We start from the raw sequence: 21679 nt of genomic DNA, 5'->3' as shown, positions 1-21679 counted from the left end.
TTATTCTCGTATGATTATTTATTCATTATTGCATCATTTTCCATATGAACAACTATAAACCTACTTTTGTCCCACCCTGTATAACAATTTGGAAATATATACATAATACAATATTAGGTAAAAAAAAAAAAAAAATTAGCACTGCAGAGAGATTACAACACCTCCAGACCATACAGAAAAGCCCAAGGAGGTTGGAAACAAACTAATGTATTAACTGACACGGAGTAACTTCCTAATAAGCCTGTGATTTTTTTTCTTCTCTATTTCTGCGTTGTTTCAATTTTCTATAAGCAATAAATATTAAATGAGGACTAGTGTCTTGAGGTTTGTGTGAGGAGCAGATGTTTAGCATAGTGCTGAGAACAACATACAGTTTTCATTAAATGTTGGAAAGCTTTGAAAAAATATATATTATTGCTTTTAATTAAACTGGGCACCTCTCTCTTCTTTCTCCCCACAAACCCGTACAAAATGGAGTGGTGAAGACAAAGTCTTAACCCATAAAGATAACAAAAGAAGACAAGAGAAATGAGCTAAAAGCAACATGGTATTTCAACAAATGCTGAGATGAAGAACAAGAGAGGAAAGTGTGCTGATGGGCACAGCAGCGTGGAGTAAACAACCCTGCGGGTACCCACAGAAGGGTACGGACATGACCCATTTCCCCCACGGCAGCCCAGGGCATAGGAGGTCCCCTGGAAGGTAGGGGTGAAACACGGCGCTGGAAACAAGACTGTCAGCCTCAGATCCCATCACGGTGGTTGGTAATAACAGGAGATCGCTGTTAGTCTTTGGGGCTCCCCAGGGAACCATATTCACAAGGCCGTCACAATCAAATACACTTGTTTCAACCTCAAGTCTGGATATTGCTAGGTTTTGAGAATGAAGGGGGAAAATTAGGAAAAGTTGACGAAAGAGAGCCCTAAGTCATCTATCGAGGCATGAACTCAATAGTTATTTCCAAAACTGACAAATCAAGGAACAGCAGTGTCACCTATCATTTAGAAACACAAAGGCCAGAGGGAGAAGAAAGAGCTAAAAGAGTTGAAAGTGGTGGCCTCCCTTGGGGGCTATTTGATTATTTCAAATGTTTGTATACTATCTTGTTAAAACTCAAAATCAAATCTGCCCAAAGTCTGGCTCGGGCGTGTGTTAGTGTTTGGCCTGAGCGTGTTCACCTCCCCGAGCCCTGCCTCTGCCCTCCACGCCATCGCAACAGCGACACGCACCTCCCGGCCGTGCAGGAGCCTGGCGCCAGGTCAGCAGGCGGAGTGCTGGGACCTGAAGCCTTAGACCTGAAGCCTCGGCGCTCAGACACGCACATTCCGTATAGAATGTGCAGGAAAAAAAGTGGAAAAGAGGAAACGGACCGCGTGGGCTGAGAAATTTACACTGTCAGCCGCGGCCGTGACCGTAAATGACTGCCTCCGACAGGACCTATACTCTGTCTCTCCAGCCAGGGCCGTAATGACAGGTGTCTAGATCCCCTCAGACATCATGTCAGAGGGCAGGAATTAACGTCGCTTGGGCTCTCGGAGCCTCTCACTTCCTGATACAGGAAGGCACAGGAGGGACGCGCAGTGAGGCCCACGCCGGCCCCGCCTGCAGCCACCGCACCCCACCCAGAGCGGCCACCTTCCCACACTCCCTGCTGCCCCGGGACCAGGCAGGGGACAGCAGCCTCAGTCCGGGCATGCTCCCAGGCTCAGGGCCAGTGCCCGCCTTAGATGTCACAATGCCACCCAGCGTGCTGGTAGCTGTGAGCCCAAACTCCTCTGCACTAAGGAAGAGCTAGCTGAGTTCTTTCACTTTTCGGGCACAAGTACCACCACTGTTGACACGGCCCCAGGACTGTGCAGGCCCAGCCATTCTTTGATAGGGTGAAACAATCCTTTGAATGAAAATTGGGAGAGTGGGGCTTGAGTCCCACTCTGCTTCCAGTTAGCTGCGTTGCTTGACCAAGCCATGTAATTGCTGTGAGTCAGTTTCCTCATCTTTGAAATGGGCTGGTCTCTGTCCTGTCTATGTATCTGTGCAGTTGATAGGAGCTGGGATTAATGAGTGTGAGAGGGGCCGGCTGCTGGGCTAAAAGAATGAGTAAGAGGAGAGAGGGCTGGTGGCACCGTCCTCAGACACACTGACAAGACAAGGAACTTACCTTTCTCTGCGAGGGAAGGCAGAACCACCGGAGGGCAAAAACTAGGAGGGTCATTTTGAGCAACTGCAAAGAAGAAAAAGGCAGCCTGTTAGCAATTCCTCACCCTCAGTGTCATGAGTTCTGAAGGCATTATTAGAGGAACACTGTGGTGACAGCAAAATTGGGCTCGGAAGGCAGGGCATATTTGACTCCCAGCACCATCCCTGTATCAGTCAGGGTGGGCTTGGGGATACCCAAGTGACAATCATCACAACATCTCAGGGGCTGAAAACAGCAAAGGGTCACCTCTCCCGCACACCATGTGTCCACTGCAGTGGGACCTGAGACTTGGCATTTCTAACAAGCTCCCAGGACATGCTGACTGCTGGTCCTGTACACACTTTGAGGGCCGCTGACCAAGGTTTCTGTCACTGATATTCTGTGAGCTCTCCAGACAACACTCAAGTTACTACCAACCATGCGCCATGCCCGTTACACCCCCTGGCCAGCTTGGCCCCCGCACCCTGCTTTTCTGGGTAAACGTCCATCCTTCCTGGAAGACAGCGGCTAGGAGCAAAGATCCTGAGCATCAGTGCCATCTTCAGAGAACAACCTGACCACCTATCAAGGGCACCGAAATGTCCATGCCTTGGACCCAGTAACTGTGATTTGGAAATTAACTTGCAATTCAGAGTAAGCTTGGTCTGCAAGGGAACATCGAGGCATCACTGATGAAACACTGGAACCGACAAAACTGTCTAACACCACGCGACAGTGACCAGAGCGCTCCAGGCGGCCCATCGCAGCAGGGGACCGGCCGCCCGCTCTGCTGCTGTTCTCCACCTCTCTTCTCACCACCGTCACCGCTTTGTAACTGGGTGCCGCTTGCCCTTTGTGTGGGACTTTCTTCACTGTGCAGGAATAGCTGAGCTGGGAGGGTCCTCAGCTTCCCTGGGCCCCTGCAACACTGAAACCATCAACACCCTCACTCCCTGGGAGGACTGGCACTGCCCCGGGGACCCGCCTGCTGTGTCTTCTCACTGTGCAGCCTTGAGCTATTGGCTCGGCTAGTTCACGTTTGTTAAACAAATGACCGCTAACCTTTCTGCTTCTTCCCGACTCCGCCTTCTGAGACATCAGGTTGTTAACTTAAAATCAGCCACAGTGGGAGTATTTACACCATGGTATGTGGCAACCTCTAGAAACCAAGGCTTCCCTCCATCCTCACTGGTTGTAAAATATTTGCCAGTGCAGCAGTGAATGGGGGGGTAACAACAGGGGCTGCCTCGTGGGGTTGTTTGGGGGCTAAATAAGATGTTTTCTGCAAGATGCTAGCCTAGTGCCTGAGCCAACTCTGTGCTTCATAAGTGCTTCACTCGGATGTGAACGATGTGAAGAAGGGACTGTACAGAAATTCTACCTGCATGTGGCAGCTTCCGTGCGGGGTAGGGACAGACCTAACCAGAAGAGCTCGTCGCTTCCTTTCCAGGTTATATTCCCATATCTAGAATTGCTACAGGGTCCAAGTGTATTTGCTTAGCAGAAGAAAAGAGAAATTGTGAAGCTTCTTTTGTTTTTTTAGAAGCCACATTTGACTTTATAAACAAACCAATGACCGTGCCCCACCCGCGGGCCTCACACAGCTGTGGAGAGAATGGGCAGCCCTAGGTCCTTCAAAGAGCAGGGGTACCAGGCGGCAGGGCCCCGCCCCTTCCAGAAAACCTGAGTCTCTGGGGCATTGCTTGTCCACAGAGCTACCCTTGTCCCCCTGCCCTCCCACCCTGGATGTTATACTTCCTCTCTGAGTCCTACTGCCAGGAAAGGGCTGCAAACAGCCTCATTTGCATTCACAATTGCTCAGCTGGGCCCTCAGTTCTGTGCTAAGACATGGGAAACTTTCTGTTCACTGCAGACAGCAAAGTCAGAGAGCACATCCCAAGGCTCTGGGGGTCCCCCCTCAGTGCTCCCTGCTCTGGGTTTGTGCTCCTTCCTCCTGGATTCTACCTGGCTCGGCTTCTACCTTTGTTCTGTGGACACAGCTCGGTACCCAGGTTACACCGCCATTGCCCATGTGAAGCTCTCTGAGGCCCAGGATATTTCTGAACAAATGAACTATGTCTTAAGCTTCTTTTTACCCAATTCGTCCCTGAGCAATATCAAGATGGAAAATGACATTTTCCAGCATTTGGTGGGATGAGGAGATGGGAAGAAGAATGGGAGGAGAGACAATTAGGACAATGTGTTGCCTTCTCCTAATTGGCAGGATGAGAAAATCAAGGGAACCTGGTGGAGGGCATGTCTATTGGCTTCCCCTGTCCAGTAATAGCACCTTAACTACACTGCGATGAGTCTCCTCCCTGCAGGGGCACACAGTCTCCCTGGGCTATCACTCAAGCAAGCTTCCCTGCCCTCATGGGTGGGCTCACAGCCATGGGTGGGCTCACAGCCATGGGTGGGCTCACAGCCAAAGCTGCGCCAAACTCCTGAATTTAAAGCTGGAATACGACCACACAACCCTTTGGAGAAGCATAATAACAGTGAACACAGGAGGTTGTGCATTCACCCCTGCTCAACACACCCATGTTGCTGAGACTTAGGCAGTCATCCTTCCTCTGAGCCTATGGGCACACTCCCATCAAATTCCTTTTCTGCTCAAATTAAATAGAATCAGTTTCTGTAGTTTGTACCCAGTGAATCCTGACTAATCTTCTTCTAGGCCCTAGGACACCATCTGAATACATGGTTGAAAACCAGTCAACTAAAGATGTCCTCATAATTGCTCAGAGCAAGTTACTTACCTGGCTTTTGGTACCATCCGAAGGGATAGGTGCGGACCTCAATGTCAGAAGAGCCACAGTCCAAAATGCGCCAGGTTCCTCCACTTTCCTCACTGCAGGTCTGAAGTCCTAAGCTGTTCAGAGTTAGGCATGTCACCTCTCCACCTGGAGCAAAAAATAACCAAGGCCAGTAATGCTATGAATTTTCTTCTTAGGACTGCTTTTGCTGTGTCCCATATATTTTAGGTGGTTGTGTTCTCATTTTCAATTGTTTCAAGGTATCTTTTGACTTATTGAAACATATGTAATTTTATTAACCAACATCACCCCAATAAATTCAATTTTAAGAAAAGGAAAAAAGATACAGTTAAAGAAAATAATAACCAGGACAAGAAAAATGATCAGGACAGAAGATTCTAATTGAAAGAGGAAAATTCTACAAACTTATTCTTTTTAAAATACATATATATGTTTTTATTTATTTCAGAGAGAGGAAGGGAGAGAGAGGAAGAGATAGAAACATCAATGATGAAAGAGAGTCATTGATCAGCTGCCTCCTGCAGGCCCCCCACTGGGGATCAAGCCCAAAACCTGGGCATGAGCCCTGACTGGGAATCGAACTGTGTCCTCCTGGTTCAGGGGTCAACACTTAACCACTGAGCCATGCTGGCCAAGCTGCAATCTCATTCTTTAGCAGATATTTAGGGTTCACAACTATATTCTAGGTATGATCTTAGCCGCTGATGAAAAACCTGGTACCTTAATGACTTCTAGTTCAAGAGCACAAGAATGAAGGCAGCTAAAACTGATGGAGCATCCACCACGTGCCCAGGGCTGCGCTAGGACTGCTGGCATCATGTCACCTGGTCCTCCCCGAACCCTCTGAGGAGGTAGCATTTATATCCCTGCTTGCAGATGAGGAAACCGAGGCTCAGAGATTAAGTAACTTTTGCAGGAGCACACCACTAGCAAGTCACTGAATCAGGTTTTAAATGCAGATCATATGAATGGATCCAAAGTTCACCCACAAAGCTGCCTGCCCCGAGTCTTGAAAGATAAGAAGACAGTGAAGTGAAGTGTGGGAGGAGGGCTGTTCCGGTCAGGTAGATGTGCCCGGTAAGCTGACCAGATATTAGGCCAGGAGCCATGTCCAGCTATCATATTTATAGCCACCTCCCCTCTAAGCCCCCACTTCCCATCTGTGAACAAGGATCACTCTTCCCCGCCCACCACGAGGAAATGCTGAGGATTAGATAAGATCGTAGGTGTGAAGGCATTTCCTAGACTGCAAAGTGCTGTACACAGGTGAGGGGGGGTTATCACTTTTACCTTTCAACTGGGAAACATTTAGAAAGCCGAAGCCGGAGCAGCACGGGTCCACGTCGCACAAGCGTTCACACTCGAAGAACCTGGCGTAAGAAGAGAAGGAGCAGGTCTGAAGGGTTCCACTGGTGGCCCAGGACCTACCAGAGGGGCTTGCTGATTGCAGTCATTCTTACCCCTGGGGGCTGTTTTCTTTATGACTTCCTAAACTGGGGGTGCTCTGGCCAATATGCATGAGTGGATTCCTAGCTTTGAGGTTTTATTCTGAAACACTCTACTCTTTTCTTGAGGATATTGCCTTGCCATCCTTCATTCATTCACTCATGCATTCACTGAACATAAGTTCTGTGCCTGTTACATGCCAGGCTCCAAGCCAAGCTAAGCAGCATCCTGAATGTACTCCTACAATCCTTTCAGACAGGGAGAAAGTTCCAGTTTGGGTTCTAGGAGAGGAAAATAATGGTAGGGAAGGTATCTCCAGAAATGGGGGGGTTCCTTGGGCCTACAGTTGGAGTGACCCAATTTAGGTGGCAAAGAGCTGGGCTTTGTCTCACCCCACCCCCTTACACACTCCACCACACAGGTTAATCACACTCCAGAACACGCCTCTGTTTGCCCGCCCAGTGTACCCAAGCAGTCTCTCGGGACCTACTTTAATTACTCATTGTAGCTCCTGAACCCCACCCTCTGCTTCGAGGACCAGTGTTGCAAGGAGGAACTTAGTGGCTCCCAACCGATGCTCTGGGCTCAGTTCTGAGTTCCCTCTGCCCAGACCACATGTCCCAGTTCAGATCACTCATGCCCGATTCCTGAGAGCTTGCTCCACCTGAATTCCTTTCTGGTGTGGGGACCCTGCCTCATTCTTGGCGTTCTCCTTCCCTGCCTAGTAGCCCATGAAATCAAGTCCCGTCCTGGTGGAAAAGCCTCCATCTCCTGGACAACTTCTCTGATGCTGGCTGTATCTCTGTCCTGATGGTTCTCTTGCCCACCTGCCCATTCAGCACTTTGCTTTCCTTTGTTGGAAGCTCATTGCTAAGCTCCAGCCTGGATAATGTGCTTTCCCATCATGCTGCGGTTCTCTGAGTGCCCCAGCCCCTTCCCCACGCCGGGGCAGGCTGGTCCCTGGTTCCAGCCTTCCTTCTCTTCCCCCACCCATCAGCACAGACAGTGCTCAGCCAGAGCTCCAATCTCCTATCATCTTTTCACCTCCATTCTCAAAGTAGATCTTAAACACAAACAACATGACACCATTTTACAAACCGACAACACTTCCTAGATCATCAGTTCATAGGTCAATGACCCGAATTCTAAAGTACAAAAGAATCAGCAGGAGGGGAAGCTTACTTAAAATTCAGATTTTTGAGCCCCACCCAGGAAATGCTGACTCAGCAGGTCCAGAGAAGAACTCTGGGGTGTGGGTTGTAAAAAGTCTACCTGCTGATTCTGATGGGTCAGAACCACAGACGAGGCTGAGAGAAGCATTGCCTTCATTGAAAACAACTATACAACAGCTAACTAATGAAAAAATAATAAAATACATTTCTAAAATACTAAACCAAATAAATTAAAAGTGCCTATGCTCCTGATAAAAGTTCTATTTGCTCTCCAGATTCTGAGCACAGCACAGTGAGACTTTGCTGACCAAGTTTATTAAAACATCTGGTCATTGTCACTAATTGATGAGACAGGGCTCATGTCCTTTTGCCTTTTCCTTTTGCATCCACTGACTGGAGGTCCAGAGCTAAATTCACGTTTGTTACCGGTAACCTACCTTAGCCACTGTTCTAAGACATGGTTACTGCCTTATTGCCTTTTTCAACCTTTGCTTTGAGTTGTAGTTTGTTTGTTTTTAATGCGTGTGCCTTTGGCTGATGTCACCTTCCTTATTACGCAAGTAGAGGTGCCTTCGGAATAAAGATGTCAGCGGGATGGGGCGGGATGAAGCACTCACCCGTCAGAGATGGCCTTGTCGGGCATGGGCGCTTTGCTTCTCACGGAGACCCCCGCCAGCTTCTGGAATGGCAGGCGGGTGTAAAAGCTCTTCACTTTATCCTTAAGCACAGCTACACGGGGAAGAAAGAAATTATATCACTTAGGGCAAGATGTTATGTCCATAAAGATATGCGGACGAAGGTGTACAAACCCGACTGCGAGCTCCCAGTGGAAGCTGGTGTATGAAACTCCCAGTCTCACTACAGTAACAGCAAAGGGATTCCAGCAACAGCACACACACACACACACACACACGCACACGCACACGCACACACGCACACGCACACGCACACACACACACACACACACACGCAGAGCATGGGGCAGGGGACATAGCAACAGAATTCTGGAAGCCAGAGAGCAAGCAGGGGAGTATGAAATTGCATTAATAGACCGACAAACTTTTAGGTCTTTTGTGGGGAAGAACCAAGGAGCAGCTCTGTACACCTTCTGGAGTCCCAAAAGGTGTAGGCGCGGCAGCCGCGGGGTGGAGGCGCCTTAAACGGGATGGGCACGGCGCTCCTCAGGCAGCAGCTAGGTCTCCAGACGCCCTGGGCGCCCCGCAGGGGGCACCTGCCTCTCTCCGACAGAGAAGATGGAGCCTCAGTTTCTGAACAGGGCCAAAGGGGGAGCCTCCGGGGCTCACCAGGTAGAGTTAATGGCGGGGGCACCACGTGCAGCTAGAGGATTCTTTCCAGCCAATGTACATGGTGAATATTGAGAGTCTATCTCCCAACTTTATTTGGAATCCAAACCAACAGCCCCCAGCTTCATGCCCCAGGCCAGATACTACAAGATTCCTCAGGGGGCAAAACCTAAAAACAATGACCCCCAAAGGGTGGCCCAACCAAATCATCCTCCGGGGGAACTTCAAGTAAACAAGCACGCTCTGAGCTCCCCAGCTTCTGGGCCCTTCTCTTACACTGGTGACAAGGGTCACCAGGTCTCTGAGAAGGCCTCTGGCTAAGATGATAGAACAGTAAATGAAAGATAATGTCTTGGAAGAAATGGAGATTGTACCGAGTGAAAAAAATTCCAAAAAAATAAAATAGTGCCATTAATGCCCCAAGAGAAAAATGAACTTCTGTCTTCCTAGAGCCACCATTGCGGGGTTTTCTGTAATAGACCGCAGCGTGGAAATCTAACTGCTGGCACATTCGCAGCAGCTTTCTCTGAGGGCTGGGGTTCCAGGGCAGGACTATCCTCTACAGCCAACTGGATGCACTTCTGAATGGCTTCACCTCTCAATAACGAGCATGGGTAACTCTATTTGTCATCAAAGGAAGAACTGATCTGCATATTTCTGCCCACTGGAAACGCAGTGTGTGCCGATCGCACCGAGAGCTCACCTTTCTTCCGGAACAGGGCACTCGGTCTGTGGGGCAGGATCAGTCTGCAGCCCGTGGGACGTGACTCCAGGACATCATCACACACCTGGGCCTCTGGGTAGAGGGTGCAGGTGAAGTACAAGGGGGCGTTGTCTCTTATCTCTGCCAGTTGACAGAAAGAGGGCTCCTGGACACAGCCTACAGCAGGAGAGCAGGGGGTTAGTGTTGGGGGTGCCTGCAGGGCCAGTGACCTCTACCAGGTCTTCTGAGAAGAAAGGGAGTCTTTCTAGGCAGGGCCCAGGCCCAGGACAGCCAAGCTATCCAGTCTGGAGGCCCAAGAAGGGGTTCTGACAGCTGGGGAGAGGGTCATGCACTAAACAGGGGGTCCATGTGGCTCTGAATAAAAGCAAAGTCTAACAGGGTGAGAGGTGAGCAATCCAGGGGGAGAGAGGGTAAAACTCCATTGGATCAATGTAGGACCAGCCCAGAGACAGTCAAGATCTTCAGCCCAAAGGCCATGGGACTATAAATCATTGTGAACTTTGTGACTGATTCATCCTGGTTCTGGTCCTATGATATACATAGGTTCTCGGACAGGATATTTGGGGTTTTTTCTCATCCCAAAGGTCAAACACAAGGCCTAGGATATAGGTTATGAGTGTTAGGTCAAGGGCAGGTGGGTGGGTGGAAGGAAGGAAGGAAGGAAGGAAGGAAGGAAGGAAGGAAGGAAGGAAGGATAGATGGATGGGTGGATGGGTGGGTGGATGGATGGATGGATGGTGAGTTCTGGGAGCAGAACAGAAATTAACTGCACTATAAGCATCCTGAAGATACGGTTATGTCCTTTCTTTGCGTCACCCATGGTACTAACACTGAAGTGGTCTGGGGGTCATGCCACTGAGTTTGATTTCATCTATTTCTCCAGAGTTGTTGAACTGGGCCTGTGACGCCTGACCCCAGGGTCGGGAAGAGGAAGGACAAGGTCTAAGGACACTTACGAGAAAGGCACCACACATTCGCTTGCTGAGCTGAGAAAAGGTGTTTGAACAGCCAGTGCTGCTGGCTGGGCAGGGACCGGTTCCCACGGACCACGACCTGCTCGAGGTCCACAGGGGAGAACAGCTCTGTTGTCAAATCTGAAAGAGAAGGAAGGAGTCAGCTTCTTTTGCCTTTATCTCCTCAATCCAGCAATCTCTCTCTCACACACACACATACACATACACACATGCATGCTCACACATGCACACGCACAGTTTCAGGGTATGTGAGGCCAGAGCAGATCTGAAGTCAATAGAGCTGGGAGTCTGGTCAGGCAAGAAAGGTCCAGAAGGTCCCAGAAAGTCCTAAAAATTATGCAGTTGCAAAAATCTTAGAATCTTGGTTTAGAAAAAACCTTGGGAACCATCTGGTTCAACTTTTCACCCGAGGCAGGACTCTTTCGCGGGCTATTTCTGGCCTCTGCCCCTGCAGCTCGAGTGCCACATCTGTGCTGACCACAGCAGCCCCCACCCCAATCCTTAGGACGCTGTGGAGTCCAATCCGACTCCTTGTAACTTTGAGGCACGGATGCCCCTTCTGTCTTCTGAAGCCACGTGGAAGTCCCACCTCCGTCCCTAATGAAAGCCTTCATCTGTGAAGACAGCTGTCAGCTCCACTCAGCCCCAAACCAGAAGATCCAGCTTGTCCATCCCCCAGTCTCTCCTTGTGTCTTCAGACCCTATGACCCCCCTGCTTAAGGCTCCTTCTGGGCACCCCGCTCTCCGAGAACAGACGTCCAAGCTTTCTTCTTGGTCCAGGCTCTCCCCACATCTTGAGCCTCATCTCCAGGGGCCTGAACTCACGCTCTGGAAGCTTGCAGACACTGGTGACCCTAGGTCACCGCCACACTGCTGGCTGCCCCGGGTCACTGCATGTGCCCGTGTGCATCCACACCATGCTTCCCGCCCCCGGTCCCCCTGGGGCCAGCACTGTCCCCTCCTGCTCTGATGTCTTGTGGCTCTATAAACAAGTTCCCCAGTGCTGAAGGATCCCATACACAGATCCAGAGCTGGGGAGATATTTCTGACTTTGCAGAGGGGCTTACCCTAGGGGCATGAAGCAGGTCATGCAGATGAGCCCGGGCACATGCACAACGTCCCTTAGCTCGTGGCTCTGGCATAAGAGGCATGGCATCCCACATGCACCCCGCTTTGCCTTGGAGCTTCCTTTCCAGCAACAATCCCCAAAGGGAGTAAAAGATTTACGAGTGTCTGCCAAGGCCAGAAGCTTAGTGCTGGCCGACACCCCAGGGACCATGTTGCCACCCTCTCCCTGGGCCTCCCAGGCCTGTGAGCTACTGCATCTCGTTTTATAGCACAGTGGCCAGTTTGCCTGCCCTTGTCCCAGCTGAACCACACCTGGCACAGGTAGGAGAGCCTGGATCACCTCTGAAGACTGCAGAGTAAGGAAGGGAAAACAAGAGAGCAGCCTAAAGGCACACTCGGAGTTCCTTCAGTCTCGCTCTGCCCTGCCCTCAGAGCCCTCGCACAAACTGCTCCCTTACCCGGGGCACCTCCTTCCAGGTGTCCCTGGAAACGCCTGGCAGGTCCTTCCGGGCCCCCCTGAGAAGCCTTTCTTGACTCCTGCAGGTCGCCTAGCACCACCCCTCCCCATTTCACCTGTCCCCATCCCAGCCGTTGTCACACTGCCATGCAGTGGCTGGCACATGGGAATTCTAGTCTGTGAACGTCCTACATGGCCCAGCACATGTGCTCAGAAAGCTCTGCTGGTTGGCAGAGTGAACACCGCAGCCACTCAGGCTCCCAGCTTACACGCCGTAGGAGGGAGAACCGGTCCCTTCTCATTCTCAAGGCTTGGCTTCCCCGTGAGGGCGAGGAGGCAGCTCGGGGCCTGCCAGACGGGAGGTTGTTGCTGGCTCCCCTGCGTGTCTCAAACACTCAGGCCGGCTGCAGCACCCTGAAGCAGAGAGGGGCCAATTCCATTCCCCACCGCGCTTTGAGTCTGAGTGGGACAGGCCAGGTAACGGAGCCCGGAGACGGCACGGAGGAGCGGCCCAGAGGGCTTCTGCCGCAGGGCCGCAGCTTCTGAGGCCCGGGAATGTAATCAGCAGAGAAGGGAAACCAAGCAGAGCTCTGTCTACTCACTGGGAATCTCTCAGGGTCCTGGGGGGTGGGGGGAAGAAGGGGGGAGAGGGGGGCTCCCCTCCTGGTGGGGGAGGAAAGGGGTCCTTCTTGAAATCACGTGATAGCTCTGGATTATAGACGTGGCCCTGGCTCGGTGCATAATGATGGATTTTACAGAACCACGAATTCATTCACTCTGACGTTGCCAGGAGCCGTAGGCCCACCCCTCAGTAGCACTGCGAAGGCCAAAGGCCGGGCACCCCAAACACCCGGGGCCAGCAGGAGTATAGGGTGCTGGGTGGGGCCAGGGCGAAGGGGACAGCCAGGCTCTGATGGAAGGGGCAGCAGTCTCAGCTCCTAGGACTTTGGTCATCAGGTAGAAATGTGAAGCCAATGTCACCAGAGCTTTTTCTGTTTTTCTCTACAGAAGCTGAAAATCTGAATTTGTATAAAAAAATCTCCTGATTTTAAAATATTGGTATTGGCTTAGCTTAAAGGAAAAAGTCTACTTTGCAAATCAAACAAACCCTCTGCTCTGTCAGCTAAGGGGTCCCCGGGACCCAGCTCTCCAGCCCACACTGTCTGTGCCAAGTGGCTGGTGTTGGGGAACAGCCCAGGCTTCAGAGTCCGCTGAGCAGGGTTCAAATCCCAGCGCTGCTGCTTACCTCGTGCTGGACTGGCTAAGACGGGGACCCCGAGGTCCTAAAGCCTCATGCTGCTCGGTGGGAAATGGGGGTGACACCGATGAGCAGAGCTGCCATAACGTTGGCAAGACGATGTCTACAAACGCCAAATGGCACCCAGGCAGAGCTGGGATTTGAACCCTGCTCTCCAGACTGAGGACCCGCAGCCTACACCAGACACACCCTCCCGCGCCAGCTCCGTGAATGCAGCATGAAGTCATAAATGCCAAGCAGCTGCAATGCGGTGAGCCCCGTGGGGGTGGCTTATGCGCATTATTTCATTTGATCTGCGCAGAAGGCCTGCAAAGGGGAAGAAACTACCATGTGGGGGCATCTGTTAAGTACCAGGCAATTCTACCTGGCAAGTCATCGCTGCCAGGAGAAGGGAGAGAAGGGACGTTCTACACACGAGGAAGCAAGGCTTTTAGTAGGTAAGCGAGTGCCCATGGTCACGCACTTGGCCTAGCTGCTTTGTAATGCGGTGTTTCTCCCGCTGAGCCACTTGGGCTCCCCTGTGCCCACAGACTGGCCCGCCGCCCTCTCCTTTCCCTCGTCGCTCCTCTCCTCTTCCTCTCCTAACTCCTCCCCCCCCCTCCCTGAGTTTGGGCTCTGCCTAAGGAATAGCAGTCACAGGCACTGGGGACAGAGACGCCTCCGACATCACACACATCCTGTCCCTGTGAACTAAGGTGTGCATTTATGTGTTCCCTGCACAGAGCGACTCCTCTCAGAAGGCTCTCCCAGTCGTCTCATTACGGACCAATTCCACAGTGTTTGCAATCCGCTTACACTCCAGGCCTCACCGAAGTGCAGCCATTGGCCACAGACAAGGGGACCTTGCCTTTTAATACATTTGGCTGGTTTTGTTATTATGGTTGTTTTTCCAGTAGCAGTGGTGACTCTGCCATGATTCCTCCTTCCTTTCTGTGCCAGCTGCCCCCCGAGAGCTGTGCATGTTTCTGAAGTGGGTAACTGGGTTAGAAACTTAGAGGGAGCCCGTGGCTGCAGAACAGACCAGGTCAATGGGTCGTTCACCATCGATCAGGCCCTTCACATCACCATCTGGTCCCCACAGCTAGACGACCGAGTTTATACAAAGGGCTGGGGGTTGGTACCTGTATCTGGTGGAGGCGCTGCCTTTGATTCCGTGTCTCTTCTACATCCCATAGACGCAGACCGAGACCCCATGTCAGAATCTAGGACAAGACAAAGAATTGTTGTTTTGATGTTGGGGAAGAAAAGGGAGGTCAACAGAGTGGTCGTGGCAACGTGAGAAATTGTCATGTCTGCAGCCCGGTGCCCAGGACAAGACCTGGAACAAGTCCAGGGACACAGGCCCGCACTCTTTGGCCTTTGATGGAATGTCAGCCAACCTCTCGGTAAGAGAACTTGGCATTGAAATTAGTAACAGTTGTCCTTGGCATTGAAATTAGTAACAGTCGCAAACTCCTTTCAAGTTAATGAAATATGTTCATAAATATCGGTCTTTGCAACACCCTGTGAAGGTAAGGCATTAGATTTCCATCTTACTGTTGAAAAAAACTAAGACTCAGAGAGGTAAAATAACTTATCCCAGACATGCAGGTGATAAGTAGATCCAACGGAAGTCAAGGAAATTAAATAAAATGTCCAAGCCGGGACCAGGTCTCCCGTGAAAGCAGTGAGCGGGTGAGGAGGAGGGGGTCTGAGATAGCTTGGGGGTGCTCCTGCTTAGTGTGGGAAATATCCTGGGGAGAAGCAATTCCTTAATTTCCCACTAGCAAGTACCTTATTTACCAGAACTTTCTGATAACTTGGAAGCACCTAGAGTCTGGGTCCCACCCCCAGGACCTCCTGTGAGCATTTCACTTAATCACTCCAAGTCTCATTTTTCTTGCCAGAAAAATGAACAAAAATGAGCTGCCCCCCACACACACACACTCTGTATACTGACCCTACAGGTAGGACCAACTGAGAGAAGGGTATATAATCCCATCAGGTCACTTTAAAATGAAGATGATGGTGGGCACTTCCTTCCCTCTCCTCCCCTCCTGCCCCTCACCCGCCGCCACCACTGATACTAACCAGCATTTCTTACGCTGGGCATGGTTCCAAGCCCTTCACCTGCGTTACCCTGCCAGTGCCCACGCAACTCTACCAGGTAAGTGCTATTTTATTGCTGTACTGCCCACGGGAGCCTGCGCTTAGAGGGAACAACTGATGTGTTCAAGGTCACTCTGCTCTTTCACACGATTTCACAAGCAAAGACCCAGGTCACCAGTTCTCTCTCGTAGGGGACTGGAGGTCAATCGGGAAGGAGGGATCATGGGAGGGGGTGGGCGGTGATACAGGGGCCGGGATCTTTCCTCGCGTCTCTCACCCAGCACCTAGGCCATGACATGGGGCCCTTCTTGCCTCTCCCCCCTAGGCTGGATGCCTTACAGGCCGAGGCTGTGCCTCACCCATCTCTCCACCCCATGGTCCTCAGACTCATCCCAGTGCCTTCGCAGTCCCTGGCTCCAGGTACGCAGGTGGTCGGTGTTCAGCAGACTCAGAGGAGAGCAAGCGAGCAGGAGGGAGCCGCCAAACGTGCACTCCTGTGAGCTCCCTGTTTCCCCCCCTGCTCTGTGCATCCACAGTAGCAGGAGCCTGGGGGTGTCCCCTTCTCCCTGACCTCAGGGAGCGAGGCACCTGTGGCCAAGTCCCCCGGAGAAACGCGTCCTGTGGCTGCCGCTGCCCCCGCGCTCGCGTTGCAGGAACAAGGGCAGCCTGTGGTCAGCGAACTTGATCTCCCAGGAGCCAGGACTTCCTTCCTCCACCCTTTCTTGAATTTCCGCGCTTCTCAGTTTTCTCTCAGACTTTGGTATCTTATCTGATGAGAGCTGAGGCCCTTCTATTCCACACAGAGCACGGACTTGGAAAGAAAATCTCTACCGCCCGTTTTATCTCTGGGGAGCAGAGTGCCCTGTGAGCGAGGGTTTCGGCCGGACAGGTTCCTGTGATCAGTGTCCTGCTCACGAGCTTACCTTTCCAGAGATAAACCTGCTGGAAACTGGTCAAGGTGTCCTGAGTCCCTTCCAGGGGCGTCCAACCTGCGAAGGAAGATGTTTATTTGTATGAGCCTGAGTGGGCTTACTCTCACTGGGGGCCCCCTCACCACAACTGCCTCACTTCCCCCACATTGGCCTCTCCTGCCACACAAGGTGCACCCCTAAAATCCTCTTGGGGCTCTCTCCCAGCTTCCTGGCACAAAGCCGGAGCTGGTCAGACCCCTGGTCTCTTGCTTAGGGCTCCAAAGGGACCATTGTGGTGAGGGGTCATGACAAAGAGAATCGCTTAAGGAACGGGGGATTGGCTTAAACAGAGCAAAGCTCATAGGAGACACAGAACTGTCTTAATTTTCCGTGTCACTTAAGTCCCTGAGACGCTTGCCTCATTGGTCAGTGGGGATGGTAATTGTGGACAAGGGAATGATGTATAGAAAATCTTCAGCAGTATTTGACATGAACCCTATTGTTGGGAGCTGACATTATTTAATTTATTACTAATATTGTTAAATGTTCTTTTCTGCCACACTGCACTCCTCAGGACATCGTTCTGGAGCAGCCTGGATTTGCTGCACCATTTCTGGATGCCGCTCTTGCCTCTGTTCAGCCGTCAGGGCCCACCCACTCCCCCTGTGATCTTAAAAGCTGGGAAAAGAGGTTAGAAAGCACAGATTCTGAGGGCCAACAACCCACACACTGTAGGAGGAGCTGGTCATAACCTGAAATGATCACATTTCACCTTTAACTATGATTAAGAACCATGGATTATGATAGCCAATTATTGTTAGGGACCATTGGCATTTACTCAACATCATAATAAGCACCTTCCAGATATTGTCTGATTTCAGTCTCATGGGTCAGCATTTAATTTCCAGGGTAAGATCAAACTGCCAGAATTAAAATCCCCTCTCTTTGCCCCCCTATCCCAAGCTCTAGCCACCACATCCTGGAGAAGGTAATATATTTTAGAATCCTGTCCATCTCAAATGGCAAACATTTGTAAGGGTGCTCCTATTTAGGGGTATTTAGGGAAGTTTAAAGAAGTTCAGTTAAACACTGAACTATTTGGAAAAGTCAGCTATTAAAGTAACGGGTTTCGTCCAGCTGGACATGGCTCAGGGGTTGAGCATTGACCTGGGATCCAGGAGATCGATTCCCCGTCGGGGCACATGCCCGGGTTGCAGGCTCAATCCCCAGTAGGGGGCGTGCAGAAAGAAGCTGATCAATGACTCTCTCTTATCACTGATGTTTCTATCTCTCCCTTCCTCTCTCTGAAATCAATAAAGATATTTAAAATAAATAAATACATACATATATACATACATATAAATAAGTAAGTAATGGTCTCCACCACAAGGACGGCCATGCTCTATGCTATGGAGGGGAGGCAAAAACACTGAGCTGAGATTTGGTTTTGCTTCTGAAACGGAAATAAACAATGATGCTGAAACTTCTCAGGCTGCCCAGTATTGGGGTGAGTTGTTTCTTAAAGGACCCACTCTAACTCCCTCATGGCCATCTTCAAAGTGTGGGAGCCAGTTATGAAACTGGGGAAGCGAAAGCTGAGACATGGGAGAGATGTACATGTGGATCACTGGAGCCCGAGAACTTACTCCACACTCCACAGAGGGGACCACACCATGTGCTCCTGTGACTCCAGCACAGAGCAGGGCCACCTGTTAGCTGGTATTCTGTTTTCATTGTCACCTTGAGATAACATTTGCTTATTATGAAGGTCAAGCTGGGGGATTTGGACCAAATAGGGGAAAGTAAAGAATTTTAAAATAAATACATATATTTTATACCCTAGTCTATTTGGAATATTGACTCCATCAAAACATTATAGATAGATGACAGAGATAGAGATAAATAGAGATAGAGATGATAAATAGATGATAGATAGATGATAGATAGATAGATAGATAGATAGATAGATAGATAGATAGATAGATAGATAGATATAGATGATAGATAGATAGATAGATAGATAGATAGATAGATAGATAGATAGATAGATAGATAGATAGATAGATAGATAGATAGAGATAGATGATAGATAGATAGATAGATAGATAGATAGATAGATAGATAGATGATAGATAGATAGATAGATAGATAGATAGATAGATAGATAGATAGATGATAGATAGATAGATGATAGATAGATAGGGGGGTAACACAGATGTAAAGTAAATAAAACTTTAGGCCATGTTTATGATTCTTTTTAGCCTGTGAATGTTGGAAAAATGGCATCTTATCTCTAGGGGGCTTTATTGCTCTCACATCTAAGACTAAAACCAACAACCAGTCTGAGACATAGTTGACCCTGGGATAACATTGAGCATTAGCTTATGGGTTTTCAGTAAAGATTAGCTCAAATCCCTGTTCCTGCTGCTTCCCAAGAGCAATAATCCTTTAGGGAATTCCAGGAGGAGTGTTGGCATTCGTTTCTGACTAGGGTGAGTTGGGGAGCCTCTCATGTGGTCCAGAGCTTCTTGATTTTGTCTGATATGTATGACTTGCTTTAGGTAGAGTGGAGAGAAAAATCATACTTGCCCTCCATTGTCCAGAGGAAAGCAGGGGCTCCATACAGATGCAAGCAGGTATCAGGATGCATTTTGGCCAAGAATGCTCTGAACTATTTAAAAACCAGCCCTTCTTATATACTTTCTGTCCATCTCAAGACAATGGAGCCCTGTGTCTTCCAGCCAGGTGAGTCTTAAATCATCCATGGCTTTTGTTCATTTCAACACAATTCAATCCAATGGAATTCAGTTCAATTCTGCACATGAATGTTAGCACCTTGGTGGAGACAGAAGGTCACCTGACCAGCATCCGCAGAGACTACTGTGCCCTGAGAAGCATCTTTGTAAATCCCCACAAGGAAGTTACAACTCCCTGGAGGTTCTAATTGTTAAAATGATTGCGGAGTCTTCATAGGGACACAGAACACCAAGGTAAGAGAAATGATATTGCCCCTTTTCCTCTTACCTTTATCATCTCCCATCCCAATCCCACGTCTACATCCAGATTCACCTCCTCCTATGCTTTTATGTCAGTTAGTGGTACCAGCGGCTCCCTGCTCGCCCTCTCAGTCATCCTCAACTCCTCCCCCTGCATCGGTCTCCACATCCACCAGGCTATTTCCCCATCTGGTCCTAAACCCACCCTTCCTCTGAAGTTCAGGCCTCATCACAGCTTCTAGTGTCATTAGATTTCACTTACCCCTTGGCTCCCTCTCATCCCACAGCCACAGAGCCCCGGAACATTCCTCCTGGAAGGAGGACATTCCTCCTGGAAACCTCCCTCCAGTCCTGCAAGGCTACCCTGGATTCCAGAATGCACTCCCCTGCCATCTGGTTCTTGACCGTCTGAGCAGCAATGTGTCCAATGTGCCTGTCTCCCAGTCAGACCTGGGGCTTGCTTTCAGGCCTCTGCACCATTGCAGGTATTTTTTCTCTCTGCCTAGAGCCCTTGCCCCCTCTCACCGGCTAACCTCTCTTCATTCTTTAAGCAACACGGTCTGCAGCACCGCCTGGCAGGCCCCGGGCGCCCTGGCTGGTTACACACCCTCCTCTGGGTTTGCGCGCGCTAGGCAGGCCCTCTCTCTAAGCCCACGCTGGACGGGAGCAGGCGGCCCCTTGACCGTAGCAGAGCCCCCAGAGGTTTTGGGTCTTGCTTCTTTTCATGTCTCCCACACCTAGCACAGTCCCTGTCGGGAAGCGGTGTTCAGCAGATAACAAAGGCAAGGAGGGACGGCTGAGGAGAACAGAGCCTTCGGTGACACCCAGAGCCCACCAAGTCAACGCAGAGCCTCATCTGCCACATCCATCCGTTGGCCACCAAATTCGTTTCCCTGATGCGGACTTCTGACCCTTCACCTCCATTCCCCAAAACTTCCCTGGTCCAAAACTGTTGATTGTGAGAAGGTGCATAGGACCAAGCCAACATCATCCCTCCTCCTCCCCGCTGGACAATATTGTCTGACTGTCCAGACTTCTGTTGCAGTCCCTCCACGGTGGCCGGGTTATAGTGTCCCTGTCTCACAAACAGGCCTGCAAACCCCGACTCATCAGTGCCCGCTCTGTGATCAAGGCTGCAGGCACACGGACACCCCTGGGGCTTTGGGGCTTTGGGGCTTTGGCATGGAGCCTGGTTCATGGGGTTTGCACAGTCTTAATTTACCTCTGCAGAGGTCACGCGCTGTATGGGTGGCTGGCTGGCATCTACAGTCCGGGAGCGGGCAGGACTCTGAGCCGGACCAGGCAGGTTTCAGATGCCCCTTTCACTGCCATCTGCTCCTCCCTGCATCACCTCCCCATGTCCCTCCTTGTACAGTGGTACCTCGGTTTTCGACCGTCTCCTTTGAAGAATGTTTCGGTTTATGAAGGCCGTCAACCCTGCAGTAAATGCTTCGGTTTTCCAACACGCCTCGGAAGTTGAACATGCCATGCGGCTTCTGCTGCGGGCAAGATCCTGAGGCCTAGCTGTCGGCTGTGGATCCCTCGGTTTTCGAACATTTCAGAACTCGAACGGTCCTCCGGAACCGATCACATTCGAAAACCAACGTACCACTGTATTTCTTTTCCTTCCTAAATAAGCTGAACTTCTGAAATCTTGTCCTGAGCTCCTCTTAGTGCTAAGCACACTGTAACACAACCAACAATATTGTAAAGAACTAAGGGTCATCTTGTTTGTAGGTCTCCATCAGACATTGACTCCAGGTGCACCTGGTGACAATGAACATCATGTAAGTTTTTCCACCACATCCCAAGATAATGACAATCACTTATACAAAACGGACTCCTGTGCGGGAGTGCCAGCCATCAGCCTGAGGCTCACCATTGCTCAACAACAGGAAGCCTTTGAAATTCGGAATAAACCTGGAGTACTTCTGCCAAGGCCTATTTTTCCTATCAAACTTTAAGTTGCTGTGGGCATTAGGGGACATTTAACCAGCCTGTTTTTCATTCATTTACACTTCAAGACATTGTCAGAAATGAGACATATGCAGTCCCAGAGCTTTCTAAGCCCTTTTTCTTGGCAAATAAGAAGATCAATCCAGCCAACACCTAATAGTTGAAAATGTCCAGAGACTCCCCCTGGAAATTAAGGAGTTGCAGACCCTGTGTGGCTTCCTGCTCAAGGCCCAGGTCAACCCAGGCATGAAAGTTAAACAGAAATGGATGGATGCGTGAGCTGAACAACTCGCTCCTCACGTCTGTTCACACACCTCCCAATGCATCTCTGCAACTCACGCCTAACCCCCGGCCTTCCCGGACCACCTGTCC

General features: G+C 50.4%; 1 protein-coding gene across 1 annotated transcript in view; it reads right to left on the bottom strand.

The window, feature by feature from the left end:
• The window catches only part of TG (thyroglobulin), a gene marked incomplete at its 5' end in the record, with an annotated part of 199630 nt that overhangs the window by 115531 nt on the left and 62420 nt on the right, over window positions 1–21679 (bottom strand). The window contains 8 exons of the mRNA XM_081116502.1: window positions 2159–2221; window positions 4936–5079; window positions 6244–6323; window positions 8189–8300; window positions 9579–9755; window positions 10556–10693; window positions 14478–14558; window positions 16368–16433. Of these exons, the coding sequence (XP_080972628.1) occupies window positions 2159–2221; window positions 4936–5079; window positions 6244–6323; window positions 8189–8300; window positions 9579–9755; window positions 10556–10693; window positions 14478–14558; window positions 16368–16433 (861 nt within the window). The remainder of the gene's footprint in view (window positions 1–2158; window positions 2222–4935; window positions 5080–6243; window positions 6324–8188; window positions 8301–9578; window positions 9756–10555; window positions 10694–14477; window positions 14559–16367; window positions 16434–21679) is intronic.

The sequence above is a fragment of the Miniopterus schreibersii genome (genome assembly GCF_964146895.1).
Source record: "Miniopterus schreibersii genome assembly, chromosome: 17".
Lineage (NCBI taxonomy): Eukaryota > Metazoa > Chordata > Mammalia > Chiroptera > Miniopteridae > Miniopterus > Miniopterus schreibersii.
The sequence above is the reverse complement of the archived record's forward strand: the minus strand, read 5'-3'. Positions and strand labels throughout refer to the sequence as shown.